Consider the following 21,321-nt stretch of genomic DNA (forward strand, 5'->3'; position numbering starts at 1 on the left):
CTGTAAGGGTTTTTTTTTTTTTGGTTCGTCATACTAATGTGGTAAGGCCGAAAAGGTCTTTTTTTTGTTCTCTGAAGCCTTGTTATTTGGGCCATGAAGGCTATTTGTGTTTCTCTCCCTTTCCTTTCTACAGGCTATGGACTCTAATGCTACAGCCATAAAGGGCTGACTGTTTATATCCGTGTTTGTTTTATTATAAAGTATTTTGTATATGATTTAGGCCAGAGGAATGGTGTTCTTGTATTTATTTATTTATTGTTGCTTTTATTTTTTGTAATTTTGTAAAAAAAGCCTTTTGTTTGCTGGTCGCAAGTTCTCTTGAAACAAAAAATTTCCAGCTATCCTACAAGCTAGAATCCCGGTGTTAAATCACTACTCTTCCACTGTCCACACCCCCCCACACCAGACACACAACAAACGGTAGCTTGCCACCACCCAACAGTTTGTCCGCAGACTGGTCTGCTGGGCCACCACACACACACAGATCTCTGTCTGGCAGATCTATTACTTTACGATCTGCATGCAATCTGCCAACACGCAGTGCAATTGCATACATACAGGCAATGAACTTGACCGAGCATATATAGACACTGTAATACAATACAATCTCTCCGGAGATATGAGCCCGAGCTTAAGTACCGAGAAGTCACTTATTAATTTTATGATTTAATATCCCGAAAGTGCGCAGTGCATAAAATATGTACAAAGTGTAAAGAGTTACAAAACATACAGAAAATACAAAAAGACACACAATTGGCTATTGACTATAAAATAAAAGGGAATAAAACAGAAATAAAACTTTTAACAAGAGTTATCCTGCGACTGGAGCAAGTCAGAGAAAGTACGCGATTCGCCAGTCAATAGAACGGACTCCATACGAATCACCCTGTCCATATCTCAGTGTCTTCAATTTATTGAAATACAGTACGGACGTAGGCTGGACATTAGCCCTTGGCCAATCAACCCTGGGGGGGTGTTCCTGTACCAGCCCACAGGACGTTCTGGGTACTGAAGTGCCCAAAGTCGATTAGACCAGGAACGGTTTGAATCACCAAGTCAGGGATAGAATTTCCGACACCAGCGCATCAGTCCGATCGCGACAGTACCAATTGCTGTTCAGCTGTCGCAATCAGGCGCCATATAGCCGTTTTCTGCGTTTCGCTGGGATTCTACAGAGGCTACAAATACAGTTTTACATGCAGATGTAGCCTACAGTGTGTCCAATCAGAAGGAAGTATTTTCATCTCTCTGCCACTAATAATTTAGCTTTCATGAGAGATGAAATATTTTCCTTTGATCTGTGGATATACATCAGAGCTTGACAGACACATTGGAGCCACTCCTGATCTCCTGCTGTTTCTTGAAGCCAAAATGGCTGGAGCTCCTCTTTTAGACTTCAATAAGGTGGCAAAGTCTGACTAGATAGGTGACTAGATAGGTGACACCGTTTTATTGACATCTAGGTGTCACCTCCAGTCTAGAAGCTGCTCTGTCCTTTCAGATGCTAATTGGTGAACATATGTCTCTGACTGAATACTGATCACTTAACTTGTTATCTTTAATAACATGGAACTAAGCTAGATATACAATGACATATTTCTATTGATCACATCTCAGCTATCCGAATCTTACATTTATGTTACAGGGGGTAATACTACTGTAATACATTAGATGTTCTTTTAAGCTAGGTGTTGCTGGAAAGTCATTTGACATTCTAATGTGTCTTTTTAAAGCTTATAAAGGCTTGAAAGATATGAATGTGCGGAGCACGGGTTCTAAAGATGGAATACAGAATGATGATACTGTATCAAGCTCTGCACCCCCAGAAAAGGAAATGAGACAACAAGACAGAGATGTTCCAGAACAGTCACATAATATTCAAACAAATGTGAATAAAACGGGAGGACCTAGACCAGCCCAGACACAAATGAAACACGGTAAGAGATAAATATTGGTATTACATGACCATGAAATGACATTGATCTGTATATTTTTCTTAATGCCATCAGTAACCCTGCTTGAGTCTCACTGTAAAATACTGTATTGTCTCGATATTTTGTTAACTTGTATTGGTGAGAAAAGTTCAAAATAGAAAGTCCTTCCAACTCTTGCATAAACTCAAAAATTGATTTACTAATAATATTGCATAATATTAGAAATAAAATATTGCAATACAGAATGTTTAGATAATGTCCAAAAAATATATAGTTAAGTTCTTGAGATAAAGATTGTATGTAATCTTATGTGTGGTATGAATCTGTGTGTCGTGAATCTAAGCTTCTAAAAAAGTGTACCTAAAAAGTCTTTGTTCTGCTCTATAAGGAGCAATTCAGCCCCCGCCTTCTCCTAAAAGTGGGCTGGTTTTCTTTTCTGTCTCTTGTAGTCATACAATGATATTTGGCAACAGATGTATAAAACGAACCCTCAGTCTTCTCCACTCCCTTAGGAGAAAGTCTGAAATTTAATCCTTGGAACCTTCACTGACATTCCATCAATCAGGGTAAATGAGATGTATTACACATATATAATATATATTTATATATATATAATCTCCTAAAAGTAATCTTAATATAAACGTTATATCATATATAAATATCGTAATCAAGAAATATTACAGTGTAAAGTGTGTATGCTTAACATGTATGAAATAGAGTCTTACAATTCTCTTATTAGTGAAACTTTAGCTCTTACCCACAGAGATGGGGGGAGATGGGAGAGGGAAAGCTAGACTAATTACTACCACATGTTGCTTGAATGTAGAGAAAAAAACCAAGATATACATATATGTATATTCACATAGACTATAAAAAGTCTATTTATCTCACTTTTCCCAATCTAGAACAAATAAAAATATAACAACTCAACTATTCTATTAAGATTCAACTCATTCATACATATGTTAGTACTGTTAGTAAGCAGATATTAGGTTAAGGAAAGCTTCTAACATTTCCCTCTCAAAATGATCGATTTTATCAAATCTTAATCATGTTCCTTATCTTAATCCATTTATACACATTCTCGTCACTTTCGTATCCATCCGTGCGTTTTTAGATCTTAAGATAATTGATCTGAACATATTTTCAACTTGATTCTATAAAGGGAAAAGTATACTTGGTAAACCTTTTGTTTTGTATAACATGAACATATTTTTACCCTTATTATTTTCTTTTCCTTTCACCAAATAATTTATCCCCTTGTGACATAATTGTACAGATTTGAGTAGCTGAGATGTGACCTGTAACAATATGTAATCGTAAATTTAGTTAATTCCTTGTCATTAAACAAATAAGGTATTCAGAGACAGATGGTCACCAATTAGCATCTGAAGGGACCTAGCTTCCTCTGGAAGTGGCACCTGGGTGCTAATAAGATTTTGTCACCTATACATAATCAGACTTTGCCATCTTCCTGAAGCTTAAAAGAGAAACGCAGACGTTTCGGCTTCATGACACCGGGGGGGCTCCGATCTGTCTAGGGAGCTCAAAAAGTATATACATAGATCAAAGAAGTATGTTTCATCCCTCCTAAAAGCTAAAATATTAGTTGCAGAGAGATGAAAATACTTCCTTCTGATGGGGCATTCTATAGGCTACATCGGCATATAAAAACTATATTTGTGGCCTATGTAGAATGCCAGAAAATCACAGGAAATGTTTATGTGGCGCTGGAGTGCACTAGCGGAACAGTGATTGGTACTGTCGCGATCGGACTGATGCACTGGTGTCGGAAATTCAATCCCTGACTTGGTGATTCAAGCCGGTCTTGGTCCAATTGACTTTGGGCAGTTCAGCACCCAGAACAGCCTGTGGGCGGGTACAGGAACCCCCCCCCCCCAGAGTCGACTGGCCAAGGACTAATGTCCAGCCTACGTCCATATCCCCATAAATTGAGGACCCTGACATTTAGACATGGTGATTCATATGGAGCCAGTTCGATTGACTGACGGATTGCTGACTCTCCCTGACTTGCTCCAGTCGCAGGATAACTCTTGGTAAAAGTTTTATTTCTGTTTTTTATTCCCTTTTATTTTATAGTGAATAGTCAATGTGTGTTGTCACAATCATGCTCACAGGGAGAGGCACAGTTCTCCATTTTGCTCCAGGTTTCTGCATTGTGGTATTTCTCTTAAACTAATATGCAGTCACTTGGGAGGGGGAGGTGTAGGATCGTGCATATAAGAGCCAGGCACAGGATCTCCCTGTCGTAAGAGGCTTCATGTATCTCCTCATTTCCCCTCCCTCAAGAATGCAAGCAGTGTATGATGCTGAGCCCTGCCAAACAATTCCTCTGCCAAATAAGGTAGGGAAGATACTAGTTGATGTTGTGTAGGAAAAGAAGCTGTTAGTTCTTGTGAGGAGTCAGACAAGTGAGGACCGTTCGATATAACATCTATCGGACAGAAAGCAAAGAAGAATCTCGTGGCAACAACGAAACCCAATGCGAGACCAGAAATCCCTTTGTTAGCTCATCAGCCTTGAAACTGCTTAACCCCAGGCATTTATTTGGCAACTACTTATTTACCTAAACTTCTTTCTGTTACCTGTTTGCTGTGCTGTTGTGCTCTGTATATTTATATATATATATTGGTTACATCTTCTTTCTGTAAATATTCGTACTGCACCCTTTTAACCTTTTGGTAATAAATCTTACTTTCTGAAAGTGTTGAATTGTTTCTATAGCTCTTAATTGCAATTTACGAATCCCTGCCTGTCAGGGATCCTACAGCGGTAGCCTCTAGCACTCCACAGACCGGATTCCCCCAAGGCGCGGAATCTAAGTCCCTACCTGCTTGTTCACCAGGGCCCCTGATGGTGGGGATGGACTTGGAGCAGGCCGAGACCAGGTCGCGGCCCTTGAGTTCACCCAGCTGTGGTAGAAGCACCGTTGGAGGTGTATAGCAGGTGAGAGTCTGATGTGAGGAGGTCACAAGAGCAGCGTCAGGCAGGCTGGGTCGGTAACAGTGGTGGCAGCGTGGTACAAAATCGGCAGGCAGAGGAATAAACAGGTCACAAGCCGGGTTCGTTAACAGGAGATCAGAACGTGCAGGGTTAAGCAGGAGAATGGTCAGACAAGCCAGGGATCAGAGCAGGAGAAGACAGCAGTATCAGGAACAGGCTGGGTCGGCAACAAGGTATTCAGGAACACTGGATCAAACAGGAACACAGGTAACAGGTAAGACCATACGGCACTTGAGCATTGCAAGAGCTGGGTTTAAATAGGCCGCCCAACTCCTGACAGGCGCTCCTGGGTCCTAGTGCCTGCCCGGCGCCGTCATCGGTGACAGGCGCGCCTGGGTCCTAGTGCCTGCCTGCCTGTATGTCTTGTCAGGATTCTACGCATGTGCAGATTCGATCGCCGAGGCGATCTTCCCATTCCCTGACATTGCCCCCCCCTTACGGGCAGCCTCCGGATGCCCACCCGATTCCTCCTTTGTGGCTGGCTATGACGGAATTCTCGTACTAATCTGGGGGCATGGACATTCTGGGCTGGTTCCCACTAATTCTCCTCCGGCCCAAAGCCTTTCCACTTGATCAGGTATTGTACCTGACCACCCCTCTTCCTACAATCCAAAATTGCCTCCACCTCGAATTCCTCCTCCCCGTTGATATCTATAGCTTCTGGAGGTCTAGACCTGCGGTCTAAAAAGGGGTCTGGAACTGCAGGTTTTAATAATGATACGTGGAAGACTGGATGTATTTTGAGGGACTCGGGGAGAGTCAGTTTAAATGCCACTTCATTAACTTTGCGTTCTACTGGGAAAGGTCCCACAAATTTGGGTGCCAATTTTCTGGATGGGCATGTCAGTTTTAGGTTGGCTGTTGACAACCAAACCCGATCCCCAGGGTGTATGACCAATTCTCCCTTCCTCCTCCTGTCACAGAACCTCTTACTGTCTTCTTGGGCCTTAGCCATTGTTTCCTGTAATACCTTGTTATTGGTAGTAAAGAACTCTAAGGTGTCCTGGGCTGCCGGGACTGAGTTCTCAGGAACCAGGTCTGGCAGGAAGGTAGGATGGAACCCATAATTGGCAAAGAATGGGGATTGGTTGGTGGCGGAATGATTCGCATTATTATATGCAAATTCTGCCATTGGTAGAAGTGTCAGCCAGTCATTCTGCAGGAATGATGTGTAGCATCTCAGATATTGCTTGAGAGTCTGATTGGTTCGTTCTGTCTGCCCGTTTGTCTGGGGGTGATATGCTGACGAAAAAGATAACTTAATCTCCAGCCCCTCACATAGCGCTTTCCAGAATTTGGACGTAAATTGCACCCCCCGGTCTGAGACAATCTCTCTTGGCACTCCGTGAAGCCTCACAATCTCTCTAATGAACACTTGGGCTGTTTCGGAGGCAGATGGTGTCTTGGCTAGTGGAAGGAAATGGGCCATTTTAGAAAGGCGATCCACTACCACAAAGATCACGGTGTGATCTTGCGAGGGTGGCAATTCTACAATAAAATCTAAGGAGATCATACTCCAGGGACGGTCAGGTATTGGTAAAGGTCTCAATAGGCCCCAGGCCTTGTCTCTGGTAGGTTTATTCCGGTTGCAGATGGGGCAAGATCTCACGTACGCTTCACAATCCTTGGCCATGTTTGGCCACCAAAATGTGCGTCGTGCCAGATCTATAGTCTTATGTATCCCAAAGTGCCCCGCTAACACCAGGGACTGGACCTCCTTGGGTACCATGATTTGTTCCCCCTTCCAGAAGAGTCCCTCCTTATTCAGTAGGGAGACTCCAGGCAGGTCAGAGACCCGGGTGGAAGCAGCCTGCAATTTAGACAAAAGCTCAGATTGAAGCAGTAGGAAGCTACATGCTGGCAGGATGGTGTCTGGCTGGGGGTTCCCTCCAGGGTCCTCAAACATCCAGGAAAGAGCATCTGGCTTAGTGTTTTTTGACCCAGGACGATACGTTATGTGGAGGTTAAACCTTGCAAAAAACAATGCCCATCTGGCCTGGCGTGGACGGAGGCGTTTAGCGGTTTTCAAGTACTCGAGGTTTTTGTGGTCGGTATAGACCAGAATGGGATGTGGGGCCCCCTCTAGCAGATATCGCCATTCCTCCAGAGCGGTCTTAATGGCCAGTAATTCCCGATCCCCAATATCATAATTCCTTTCCGAAGGGGAGAGCTTCCTAGAAAAGAAAGCCACTGGGTGCATCAGCTCCTTGGCCCCTACCCTCTGTGATAACACTGCTCCTACAGCCACTTCCGATGCATCTACCTCTAGTATGTAGGGCAATGATGCATCAGGATGGTTCAGAATGGGAGCCGTTGTGAATAGCTTTTTCAATGCCTCAAAAGCTGCCTGTGCTGCTGGGGTCCATTGGAAACGTACTCCCACTTTGGTGAGCTGAGTAATGGGTGCTACCAGGCCTGAAAAGTTCTTTATAAATTTTCTATAAAAATTGGCAAACCCAATAAACCTCTGGACGCCCTTCTTATCCGTGGGGGCAGGCCATTCCAGGATGGCCGAGATCTTTTGAGGGTCCATAGCGATCCCCGTGGTGGAGATAATTAGACCAAGAAATGAGATGCTTTTCTGTTCAAAACAGCATTTCTCAGCTTTAGCGTAGAGTCCATGCTGACGGAGACGTTCTAGCACACTCCTAACATGTCCCCGATGTGCTTCCAAAGACGAGGAGAATATCAAGATATCGTCCAAGTAGACGATTACAAAAATGTCAAGGAAGTCCCTGAAAATGTCGTTGACAAAGTGTTGGAAGGTGGCTGGTGCATTACATAACCCGAAAGGCATGACTAGACACTCAAAATGCCCGAACCGAGTGCGTTTTCCACTCATCCCCCTCACGTATCCTTACCAAGTTATAGGCACCCCTGAGATCCAGTTTAGAAAAAATGGATGCTGATTTTAACCTATGAAACAACTCTGGAACCAAAGGAAGGGGGTAGCGGTTTTTGACCGTAATCTTGTTGAGGTCCCTGTAGTCAACACAAGGTCTCAGGGATCCGTCCTTTTTCTCGACAAAGAAAATCCCTGCCCCGGCCGGTGATGTGGAAGGGCGGATAAATCCCTTACGGAGGCTCTCATCAATGTATTCTTTTAGTGCCCCTAGTTCTCGCTCAGATAGTGGAAAAATGCGGCCAAAAGGGATTTCTGAACCTGGGAGCAGATCAATGGGGCAATCATATGCTCGATGTGGGGGAAGGACTTCTGCCCCCCGTGGACTAAATACATCCAAGAATTGGTGGTAGGCCGCAGGCACAATTTGGGCTAACTCGGCATCAGGGCTTACAGCCAGTAGGGCCTGTGTATTTAATGATAACTTAGATAAACAATGTTCCTGACAGTATTGTGAGGGAAACTGGACTGACCCGGTCTTCCAGTCAATCTGGGGGTCGTGAGCTCGTAGCCAGGGGAGCCCCAGAATAACTGGAAATAGGGGGGACGCGATGGCGTCCAGACGGAGGAACTCCTGGTGATGTCCCGCCACTGTGGTGTGTATGGGAGGAGTCTCCCGATCTACCATCCCCGATTTTCTTTGAGACCCATCTGCCAAGAAAATATTCAACCCATGTTCTTTGGTGAGTAATGGTATCTGATGCTGGGTAGCAAAACTGAGATCAACAAAGCAGCTACATGCCCCGGAGTCAATAATAGCCGTCACCTGTATGCTTCCTCCTGGGAGCTGAAAAGACACAGGTACAGCCAAGTGAGTGGGGTTGCCTGTGCACACAGTAGATATATTAGAGAAAATAGAGGACTTACAGTATTTCTCCAGACAGGAGCGCACCATATGACCCGCTGCTCCGCAGTACAGACACAGGTTGTTTGCCCGACGCCTCTGTCGTTCCTCAGTAGAAAGGGAAGGCCGCATCAAGCCGAGTTGCATAGGTTCGGCTCCCTCTGACGGCTCTGGGCCCCGATTGCCGACACTGACCCTTGGCATGACTGGTACTCTTGGCAGCATCCATGAGGTTCTTTGCCCCTGGCTGGACCTCTCCTGTCTCCTTTCCCGCAGTCTGCGATCGATTTGGATCGCACGATCTATTAGACCTTCCAAGGAGTCCGGAACCCCTATTCTTGCCAACTCGTCCTTCAGTGGTTCCGAAAGTCCCAACCGGAACTGGTGGCGCAAGGCTGTGTCGTTCCATTGTGTATCTCCACTCCAGCGCCTAAACTCCGCAGCATAATCCTCTGCAGCCCGGAATCCCTGTTGTAGAGAATAGAGGGCTGCCTCAGCCGAGGCAGCTCGATGCGGGTCATCGTACAGCTGTGCCATTGCCTTAAAGAAGGTGGCCACAGTGTTCAAATGTGGGTGGTGGGCCTCCATCAGGCGATGGGCCCATCCCTGAGGTTCGCCCTGCAACAGGGATATAACAAATCCCACCTTCACCGATTCTGAAGAGAAGGTCCGGGGTTGCAGGTCAAAGTATAGCTGGCAGGAGTTTTGGAAGGCCCTGAACTTCCCTCGATCCCCACTGAACCACTCAGGGGTCGGTACTCTTGGTTCTGGCGGAGGAATTGTAAATGCTGCTCCAGTGGAAGGCCCTGCTGAACCCGTGGCGGGAGGTGTTCCCACTGAGCCCAATGTTGTGGGTGTTGGTGCGGCCAGGCTCTGAACCTGTCCCTCCAGGTGCTTGTATCCCTCTTCCAGGGTCTTCACCGCTCGTGTGAGTGCTGCCAGATGTTGGCACATCTCTTCCCAGGGTGAAGGTCCTCCTCCAGACTCTGTCATGGCCGTATGGTTCTGTCAGGGATCCTACAGCGGTAGCCTCTAGCACTCCACAGACCGGATTCCCCCAAGGCGCGGAATCTAAGTCCCTACCTGCTTGTTCACCAGGGCCCCTGATGGTGGGGATGGACTTGAAGCAGGCCGAGACCAGGTCGCGGCCCTTGAGTTCACCCAGCTGTGGTAGAAGCACCGTTGGAGGTGTATAGCAGGTGAGAGTCTGATGTGAGGAGGTCACAAAAGCAGCGTCAGGCAGGCTGGGTCGGTAACAGTGGTGGCAGCGTGGTACAAAATCAGCAGGCAGAGGAATAAACAGGTCACAAGCCGGGTTCGTTAACAGGAGATCAGAACGTGCAGGGTTAAGCAGGAGAATGGTCAGACAAGCCAGGGATCAGAGCAGGAGAAGACAGCAGTATCAGGAACAGGCTGGGTCGGCAACAAGGTATTCAGGAACACTGGATCAAACAGGAACACAGGTAACAGGTAAGACCATACGGCACTTGAGCATTGCAAGAGCTGGGTTTAAATAGGCCGTCCAACTCCTGACAGGCGCTCCTGGGTCCTAGTGCCTGCCCGGCACCGTCATCGGTGACAGGCGCGCCTGGGTCCTAGTGCCTGCCTGCCTGTATGTCTTGTCAGGATTCTACGCATGTGCAGATTCGATCGCCGAGGCGATCTTCCCATTCCCTGACACTGCCTCTAAAGAGAACGCTACTATGAGTATTTAACCCTCTGTATAACCGGTCTGTAGAGATAGCGGGATACTGACGGTTAACCAATCATCCTAGTGTATTGCTGAGTTTCCTCTTTCTCTGTATAAAAAGGAGGTGGTGGCAGTGTGAAGGGTTAATTGCGTAATTAAACTGAACTAGTAACAATCGCGTCCAGGCTGCCGGTACGTCGATCATTGTCCAATTAACTGGAACATCGGTGTGCAGGGTGCAGCTGGGTGCGGCATTGTTACGCACGTGACAGCGCGGTTTTAGATTGGCTAGTCCTTCGGTCACGAGTTTGGTGAGAAGGGCTGGTGTCTGACGCCACGTCCGTCACATATTGTTGGCAGCGTAGGTGGGATAGTTGCATTAGGAGCTTCAGTGCAGTGTTAAAAAATTGGCTCTGCACTGAAGGATTGTAACCTTTGTGGAAACAGTCCTTAGAAACAAGCGGTGCATATTTTATTTATTTTTATATATATATATAGTGAGAGAGAGAGAGAGACATATAGCAACAGCTCCTTTCTTTTTCTGCTTTCTATTCTATATTTGCTTGCAATTATGCCTGGGGCAGCAGAATACGAGAAAATGAGCAAAAATGATTTGAAGACGGAAAGTACCTCACGGTCGGTCGCAAAAATCGTGAAGATTTGATTCGGGACCTATTGGAGGATGATATCCGACAGAGCAGAACTTGGGGGAACTTGACCATGACGGGGTTTCCGCTACCTACGTTCCCAGTGGTTCAGAGATGGCCTCGCAGGATAGGCATACAGAGACTGATACTGGAGGATCACAGAATGTTATCATCACACCACTGCCCGAGCGGGCCAGCACCGGAGTGCCTGTAACCAGCAGAGACTCTTCTTAGATGCAGGAAGCCCTGAAACACATCAAGGAGACAGATCCTGAGGCATACCTGCGGTTCATGGAATGCCAGGCTGAGAGAGAGGCTGCTGAACGCCAAGCAGCGGCTGACAGAGAGGCTGCAGAACACCAAGCATCGGCTGACAGAGAAGCTTTGGAATGCCAGGCTGACAGAAAAGCTGCAGAACGCCAAGCTGAAAGAGCGGCTGAGAGAGAGGCGGTGCAGAGGGTAGCTGATCGTCGGCACGAGCTGGAGATGGCGAGGCTCCAGCCACAGCGACAGGTACAGAACCCTGGGTCCCTAGAGCACAGGGACGCCACTCTGGCCGTGGGCACAGCCGCCAAGTTTCCAGTGATGGACAAAGATAGTGACATTGACACGTATTTACTGTCATTTGAAAAAACGTGCCGTCAGTACCATGTGCCCCCAACTCAATGGGCTCGGTACCTGACCCTAGGGCTATGAGGCAAGTCCCTGGATGCGTTTGTTGAAATGCCAGAGGAGCAGGACGACGATTATGAAGCTTTAAAAGATGACATCATCCGGAAGTACCAGATGACCCCAGAAGTTTACCACAAGCGGTTCAGGTACATGCAAAAGGGACCTGGGGACTCTTACACGGATGTGGCGAGTCGCTTACGCACCACATTCCGACAGTGGACTAAAGGACTGAAAGCTGACTCCTACAAGTATTTGGAAGATCTCATGATAAGAGATCAGCTCCTGCATATCTGCCCGGCAGACGTCAGACAGTTTGTCTTAGAAAGAGAACCAGCCTCTGCTAAAGCTGCAGCCGATTTGGCAGATACCTTTGTCCACACGGGGGTGTCTGACCCTCGCAAGGCTCTGCCAAATGGCTGGAAAGGAGGGAAATCACCCATAGCAACCTTTCCTACGCCGGTGAGTCAAGATCCCCCTCAACCAACACCTGCAGCACCTGGGGCCAAGCCATTCCTGACTGAAAACCGCAGATGTTTTGCCTTTGGGAAAGCCAGACATCTCAGGACGCAGTGTCCTGAGCAGAAGCAGACGACATCACCTGGCCAGCAACTCTTCTTCCATGCTGTTTGTCCGCAGGAAGATGCGGGTAGTCGCAAATGTGTGCAACAGAGACTGACGTAGACTCCATCTTGCTAAGGGTATCCATTTCTCCCTCATCCTTCTCCTTCCCCCTCCCTTCCTGAGAGGCACAGTGACAGATGTGTGTGTGTTAAAAGTGCCACAGGAAAGATCCCAGCAGAGAGCCACGTGGTGCAGCACTGTCCAAAGAACCTGTGTAATTTCACGCCTCATAAAAAGATAATGGAGCCTTCCCAGGAGTTCAAGGCATTCCCAAGAAGCCCCCACCAGATAACCTTTTTAAGAAATCAATTTTTCCCCTATGTCTCATATCTTGGAATATGATAGATCGACGTAAAAGCTGGACACCTCGTCAGATGGCCAACGAGCAGACGAACAGTTTGATGGGTCACTCATTTATCTCGGGCCATCAGGGAAGACGGAACATAGAACTCGCGAACCGTGCCACATATTATTTCATAATTCATATTTAAATAATCCTCAGGCTTATCTGCATAATAAAATACCCGCGGGTGGACTGTAGCTTGTGCAGATGGAACATTATGGAACAGAATATGAATTATGAAAGATGTTGGCCCCAGTTTAGGGTCCCGCCTGACGACCCCTCCCTGCACAAGGGATTGGTTTGTTACTTCAGAACCACCCCCTGCCGGGAAACTTTAAAACCGGCTGTCAGGCCTAAGAGAGGAGAATTGAAGGCATCTCCAATTTTTCCATCGTAACAGCAGGAGATCAAAGCACCATTCTGCTCTAAAAAACTTGGATCTGCTTATATCAAAGGCTTACTGGAAAGTAACTTAACCCTTTAACTTCTCTCTGGTATCTCTTTGCTGTACTATGCTGTTTCCTGTATATGTATATATATATATATATATATATATATATATCTTAGTTACATCTTCTCTGTAAATATTTTTATTGCACCTGTTTGACCCTTTTAGTAATAAATCTCTCTTTCTGAAAGTGTTGAACTGTTTCTACAGCTCTTAATTGCAATTTATGAATCCCTGCCTTTAAAGAGATGCTACTGTTTGTGTTAACTCTATGTATAACCGGCCTGTGTCAATGACCGGGTTATGCGGACGATTATTTCAATTATTATAGTGTTATAGCAATATTGCAAGTTTCCTTTTTCTCTGAACAAAAAGGAGGTGGTGGCAGTGTGAAGGGTTAATTGCGGATGAAATTCCCACACCTGTTTTGTTGGGTGCCAATTTGGGTACTCTTGTGTCCTATTACGCCTGGGCTGGGAATGAAATGGGGTGGCAAGATTCTTCATTAGCTGGAGAACAAGAAGAAATACCCTTGCAGGGGGAGGTATCAAACTCGTGTCATGGACATTAGAAACGTGCCTGTTGATAATGATGACGATGAAGCTGATATTGATAATGTTGATGATAATGCTGATACGGTCAATGATAGTGATGATAATGCTGATGATGATGCTGATATTAATAATGCCAATCACGTTGATGATAAGGTTGGTAATGCTAATGATGATGATGGTCATGAGGATAAAAATGATGCATTTTCATTGTTGGGGGTCAGCCACAGTGCTGTAAAGAGCCACTCCTGATCTCCTGCTGTTTCTTGAAGCTGAAATGGCTTGAGCTCCTCTTTTAGACTTCAATAAGGTGGCAAAGTCTGACTAGATAGGTGACACCGTTTTATTGACATCTAGGTGTCACCTCCAGTCTAGAAGCTGCTCTGTCCTTTCAGATGCTAATTGGTGAACATATGTCTCTGACTGAATACTGATCACTTAACTTGTCATCTTTAATAACATGGAACTAAGCTAGATATACAATGACATATTTCTATTGATCACATCTCAGCTATCCGAATCTTACATTTATGTTACAGGGGGTAATACTACTGTAATACATTAGATGTTCTTTTAAGCTAGGTGTTGCTGGAAAGTCATTTGACATTCTAATGTGTCTTTTTAAAACTTATAAAGGCTTGAAAGATATGAATGTGCGGAGCACGGGTTCTAAAGATGGAATACAGAATGATGATACTGTATCAAGCTCTGCACCCCCAGAAAAGAAAATGAGACAACAAGACAGAGATATTCCAGAACAGTCACATAACTTTCAAACAAATGTGAATAAAACGGGAGGATCTAGACCAGCCCAGACACAAATGAAACACGGTAAGAGATAAATATTGGTATTACATGACCATGAAATGACATTGATCTGTATATTTTTCTTAATGCCATCAGTAACCCTGCTTGAGTCTCACTGTAAAATACCGTATTGTCTCGATATTTTGTTAACTTGTATTGGTGAGAAAAGTTCAAAATAGAAAGTCCTTCCAACTCTTGCATAAACTCAAAAATTGATTTACTAATAATATTTCATAATATTAGAAATAAAATATTGGAATACAGAATGTTTAGATAATGTCCAAAAAATATATAGTTAAGTTCTTGAGATAAAGATTGTATGTAATCTTATGTGTGATATGAATCTGTGTGTGTCGTGAATCTAAGCTTCTAAAAAAATGTACCTAAAAAGTCTTTGTTCTGCTCTATAAGGAGCAATTCAGCCCCCGCCTTCTCCTAAAAGTGGGCTGGTTTTCTTTTCTGTCTCTTATAGTCATACAATGATATTTGGCAACAGATGTATAGAACAAACCCTCAGTCTTCTCCCTCCCTTAGGAGAAAGTCTGAAATTTAATCCTTGAACCTTCACTGACATTCCATCAATCAGGGTAAATGAGATGTATTACACATATATAATATATATTTATATATATATATAATCTCCTAAAAGTAATCTTAATATAAAAGTTATATCATATATAAATATCGTAATCAAGAAATATTACAGTGTAAAGTGTGTATGCTTAACATGTATGAAATAGATTCTTACAATTCTCTTATTAGTGAAACTTTAGCTCTTACCCACAGAGATGGGGGGAGATGGGAGAGGGAAAGCTAGACTAATTACTACCACATGTTGCTTGAATGTAGAGAAAAAAAACAAGATATACATATATGTATATTCACATAGACTATAAAAAGTCTATTTATCTCACTTTTCCCAATCTAGAACAAATAAAAATATAACAACTCAACTATTCTATTAAGATTCAACTCATTCATACATATGTTAGTACTGTTAGTAAGCAGATATTAGGTTAAGGAAAGCTTCTAACATTTCCCTCTCAAAATGATCGATTTTATCAAATCTTAATCATGTTCCTTATCTTAATCCATTTATACACATTCTCGTCACTTTCGTATCCATCCGTGCGTTTTTAGATCTTAAGATAATTGATCTGAACATATTTTCAACTTAATTCTATAAAGGGAAAAGTATACTTGGTAAACCTTTTGTTTTGTATAACATAAACATATTTTTACCCTTATTATTTTCTTTTTCTTTCACCAAATAATTTGTCCCCTTGTGACATAAATGTACAGATTTGAGTAGCTGAGATGTGACCTGTAACAATATGTAATCGTAAATTTAGTTCATTCCTTGTCATTAAACAAATAAGGTATTCAGAGACAGATGGTCACCAATTAGCATCTGAAGGGACCTAGCTTCCTCTGGAAGTGGCACCTGGGTGCTAATAAGATTTTGTCACCTATACATAATCAGACTTTGCCATCTTCCAGAAGCTTAAAAGAGAAACGCAGACGTTTCGGCTTCATGACACCAGGGGGGCTCCGATCTGTCAAGGGAGCTCAAAGAGTATATACATAGATCAAAGAAGTATGTTTCATCCCTCAGAAAAGCTAAAATTAGTTGCAGAGAGATGCAAATACTTCCTTCTGATGGGGCACTCTATAGGCTACATCAGCATATAAAAACTATATTTGTGGCCTATGTAGAATGCCAGAAAAACGCAGGAAATGTTTATGTGGCGCTGGAGTGCACTGGCAGAACAGTGATTGGTACTGTCGCGATTGGACTGATGCACTGGTGTCGGAAATTCAGGATAGGCATACAGAGACTGATACTGGAGGATCACCGAATGTTATCATCACACCACTGCCCGAGCGGGCCAGCACCGGAGTGCCTGTAACCAGCAGAGACTCTCCTTAGATGCAGGAAGCCCTGAAACACATCAAGGAGACAGATCCTGAGGCATACCTGCGGTTCATGGAATGCCAGGCTGAGAGAGAGGCTGCGGAACGCCAAGCAGCGGCTGACAGAGAAGCTGCGGAATGCCAGGCTGACAGAAAAGCTGCAGAACGCCAAGCTGAAAGAGCGGCTGAGAGAGAGGCGGTGCAGAGGGAAGCTGATCGTCGGCACGAGCTGGAGATGGCGAGGCTCCAGCCACAGCGACAGGTACAGAACCCCGGGTCCCTAGAGCACAGGGACGCCACTCTGGCCGTGGGCACAGCCGCCAAGTTTCCAGTGATGGACAAAGATAGTGACATTGACACGTATTTACTGTCATTTGAAAAAACGTGCCGTCAGTACCATGTGCCCCCAACTCAATGGGCTCGGTACCTGACCCTAGGGCTATGAGGCAAGTCCCTGGATGCGTTTGTTGAAATGCCAGAGGGGCAGGACGACGATTATGAAGCTTTAAAAGATGCCATCATCCGGAAGTACCAGATGACCCCGGAAGTGTACCACAAGCGGTTCAGGTACATGCAAAAAGGACCTGGGGACTCTTACACGGATGTGGCGAGTCGTTTACGCACCACATTCCGACAGTGGACTAAAGGACTGAAAGCTGACTCCTACAAGTATTTGGAAGATCTCATGATAAGAGATCAGCTCCTGCATATCTGCCCGGCAGACGTCAGACAGTTTGTCTTAGAAAGAGAACCAGCATCTGCTAAAGCTGCAGCCAATTTGGCAGATACCTTTGTCCACACGGGGGTGTCTGACCCTCGCAAGGCTCTGCCAAATGGCTGGAAAGGAGGGAAATCACCCATAGCAACCTTTCCTACGCCGGTGAGTCAAGATCCCCCTCAACCAACACCTGCAGCACCTGGGGCCAAGCCATTCCTGACTGACAACCGCAGATGTTTTGCCTGTGGGAAAGCCAGACATCTCAGGACGCAGTGTCCTGAGCAGAGGCAGACGACATCATCTGGCCAGCAACTCTTCTTCCATGCTGTTTGTCCGCAGGAAGATGCGGGTAGTCGCAAATGTGTCCAACAGAGACTGACGCAGACTCCATCTTGCTAAGGGTATCCATTTCTCCCTCATCCTTCTCCTTCCCCCTCCCTTCCTGAGAGGCACAGCGACAGATGTGTGTGTGTTAAAAGTGTCACAGGCCAGATCCCAGCAGAGAGCCACGTGGTGCAGCACTGTCCAAAGAAACTGTGTAATTTCACGCCTCATAAAAAGATAATGGAGCCTTCCCAGGAGTTCAAGGTATTCCCAAGAAGCCCCCACCAGATAACCTTTTTAAGAAATCAATTTTTCCCCTATGTCTCATATCTTGGAATATGAGAGATCGATGTAAAATCCGGACACCTCGTCAGATGGCCAATGAGCAGACGAACAGTTTGATGGGTCACTCATTTTTCTCGGGCCATCAGGGAAGACGGAACATAGAACTCGCGAACCGTGCCACATATTATTTCATAATTCATATTTAAATAATCCTCAGGCTTATCTGCATAATAAACTACCCGCGGGTGGACTGTAGCTTGTGCAGATGGAACATTATGGAACAGAATATGAATTATGAAAGATGTTGGCCCCAGTTTAGGGTCCCGCCTGACGACCCCTCCCTGCACAAGGGATTGGTTTGTTACTTCAGAACCACCCCCTTCCGGGAAACTTTAAAACCGGCTGTCAGGCCTAAGAGAGGAGAATTGAAGGCATCTCCAATTTTTCCATCGTAACAGCAGGAGATCAAAGCACCATTCTGCTCTAAAAAACATGGATCTGCTTACATCAAAGGCTTACTGGAAAGTAACTTAACCCTTTAACTTCTCTCTGGTATCTCTTTGCTGTACTATGCTGTTTCCTGTATGTATATATATATATATATATATACAGTCATGGCCGAAATTGTTGGCACCCTTGATATTTTTCCTGAAAATCAAGTATTTCACACAAAAAAGGTATTGCATTAACACATGTTTTGCTATACACATGTTTATTCCCTTTGTATGTATTGGAACAAATATAAAACAGAGGCAGAAAAGCAAATATGACATAATGTCACACAAAACCCCAAAAATGGGCTGGACAAAAGTATTGGCACCCTTAACTTAATATTTGGTTGCACACCCTTTGGAAAACATAACTGAAATCAGTCGCTTCCTATAACCATCAATAAGCTTCTGACACCTCTCACCCGGAATTTTGGACCACTCTTCCTTTGCAAACAGCTCCAGGTCTCTCTTATTGGAAGGACACCTTTTCCCAACAGCAATTTTAAGATCTCTCCACAGGTGTTCAATGGGATTTAGATCTGGGCTCATTGCTGGCCACTTCAGAACTCTCCAGCGCTTCTTTGCCATCCATTTCTGAGTGCTTTTTGACGTATGTTTGGGGTCATTGTCCTGCTGGAAGACCCAGGATCTTGGACGCAAACCCAGCTTTCTGACACTGGGCCCTACAGTGCGACCCAAAATCCTTTGGTAATCCTCAGATTTCATGATGCCTTGCACACAGTCAAGGCACCCAGTGCCAGAGGCAGCAAAACAACCCCAAAACATCATTGAACCTCCACCATATTTTACCGTAGGTACTGTGTTTTGTTCTTTGTAGGCCTCATTCCGTTTTCGGTAAACAGTAGAATGATGTGCTTTACCGAAAAGCTCTATCTTGGTCTCATCTGTCCACAAGACGTTTTCCCAGAAGGCTTTTGGCTTACTCAAGTACATTTTGGCAAACTGTAGTCTTGCTTTTTTATGTCTCTGTGTCAGCAGTGGGGTCCTCCTGGGTCTCCTGCCATAGCGTTTCATTTCATTTAAATGTCGACGGATAGTTCGCGCTGACACTGATGCTCCCTGAGCCTGCAGGACAGCTTGAATGTCTTTGGAACATGTTTGGGGCTGCTTATCCACCATCCGGACTATTCTGCGTTGCAATCTTTCATCAATTTTCCTCATCCGTCCACGACCAGGGAGATTAGCTACAGTGCCATGGGTTGCAAACTTCTTGATAATGTTGCGCACTGTGGACAAAGGCAAATCTAGTTCTCTGGAGATGGACTTGTAACCTTGAGATTGTTGATATTTTGCCACAATTTTGGTTCTCAGGTCCTCAGACAGTTCTCGTCTCCTCTTTCTGTTGTCCATGCTTAGTGTGGCACAGACAGACACACAATGCAAAGGTTAAGTGAACGTCTCTCCTTTTTATCTGCTTTCAGGTGTGATTTCTATATTGCCCACACCTGTTACTTGCCCCAGGTGAGTTTACAGGAGCATCACATGCTTGTAACATTCTTATTTATCCGCAGTTGTGAAAGGGTGCCAATACTTTTGTCCAGCCCATTTTTGGAGGTTTGTGTGACATTATGTCGAATTTGCTTTCTTTCCTCCCTTTTTTTGTTTTGTCCCAATACACACAAAGGGAATAAACATGTGTATAGCAAAACATGTGTTAATGCAATACGTTTCGTGAGAAATACATGATTTCCTGGAGAAATATCAAGGGTGCCAACAATTTCGGCCATGACTGTATATCTTAGTTACATCTTCTCTGTAAATATTTTTATTGCACCTGTTTGACCCTTTTAGTAATAAATCTCTCTTTCTGAAAGTGTTGAACTGTTTCTACAGCTCTTAATTACAATTTATGAATCCCTGCCTTTAAAGAGATGCTACTGTTTGTGTTAATTCTATGTATAACCGGCCTGTGTCAATGACCGGGTTATGCAGACGATTATTTCAATTATTATAGTGTTATAGCAATATTGCAAGTTTCCTCTTTCTCTGAACAAAAAGGAGGTGGTGGCAGTGTGAAGGGGTTAATTGCGTAATTAACCTGACCCAGTAACAATCGCTCAGGCTGACGGCACATCGATCTGTTGTCCATTAGCTGGAAAATTTTTGTGCAGGGTGCAGCTGGGTGTGGTATTGTTACGCACGTCACATAGTGGTTTTAGATCAGCCAGTCCTTTGGTCACGAGTTTGGTGAGAAGGTCTGGGGTCTGATGCTGCGATCGTGACATTGGTGGCAGCGGTCGTGGGATTGTTGCATGTTGGTGGCGGCGATCTTGCGATCGTGACACGGGTAACCCCCGCCAACTTTCAGCTAGTCACTGTGGGCAACCGGTCTGTAACTGGTTTCCGGGACACCGGAGCCAAAGTCACCTTGATCTGGCCAGAGGTGATTGAGCAAAGGAACCTCATCCCAGGAAAGTTCCTTACCCTCACAGGAGTTGGGGGACCCGTGCACGCATACCCTGTGCATAGGTATTCATCGATTGGGGTGTGGGAAGGGGGATGAGGGAGGTGGGGGTCTCGGATGAAATTCCCACACCTGTTTTGTTGGGTGCCAATTTGGGTACTCTTGTGTCCTATTACGCCTGGGCTGGGAATGAAATGGGGTGGCAAGATTCTTCATTAGCTGGAGAACAAGAAGAAATACCCTTGCAGGGGGAGGTATCAAACTCGTGTCATGGACATTAGAAACGTGCCTGTTGATAATGATGATGATGAAGCTGATATTGATAATGTTGATGATAATGCTGATACGGTCAATGATAGTGATGATAATGCTGATGATGATGCTGATATTAATAATGCCAATCACGTTGATGATACAGTAAGGTTGGTAATGCTAATGATGATGATGGTCATGAGGATAAAAATGATGCATTTTCATTGTTGGGGGTCAACCACAGTGCTGTAAAGAGCCACTCCTGATCTCCTGCTGTTTCTTTAAGCTGAAAAGGCTTGAGCTCTTCTTTTAGACTTCAATAAGGTGGCAAAGTCTGACTAGATAGGTGACACCGTTTTATTGACATCTAGGTGTCACCTCCAGTCTAGAAGCTGCTCTGTCCTTTCAGATGCTAATTGGTGAACATGT

The 21,321-nt window shown here is 44.9% G+C and overlaps 1 protein-coding gene across 1 annotated transcript in view; it reads left to right on the forward strand.

The window, feature by feature from the left end:
- LOC149435990 (uncharacterized) overlaps positions 1–21,321 on the forward strand; it is a 73,161-nt gene that overhangs the window by 14,504 nt on the left and 37,336 nt on the right. Inside the window, exons 3-4 of the mRNA XM_089662197.1 lie at positions 1,734–1,937; positions 14,313–14,507. Coding sequence (XP_089518323.1) covers positions 1,734–1,937; positions 14,313–14,507 — 399 coding nt within the window. The remainder of the gene's footprint in view (positions 1–1,733; positions 1,938–14,312; positions 14,508–21,321) is intronic.

This window comes from Staurois parvus, unplaced genomic scaffold, assembly GCF_062004578.1.
Source record: "Staurois parvus isolate SC_StPar_1 unplaced genomic scaffold, SC_StPar_1.0 ptg001435l, whole genome shotgun sequence".
In the NCBI taxonomy this organism is placed as follows: Eukaryota; Metazoa; Chordata; class Amphibia; order Anura; family Ranidae; genus Staurois; species Staurois parvus.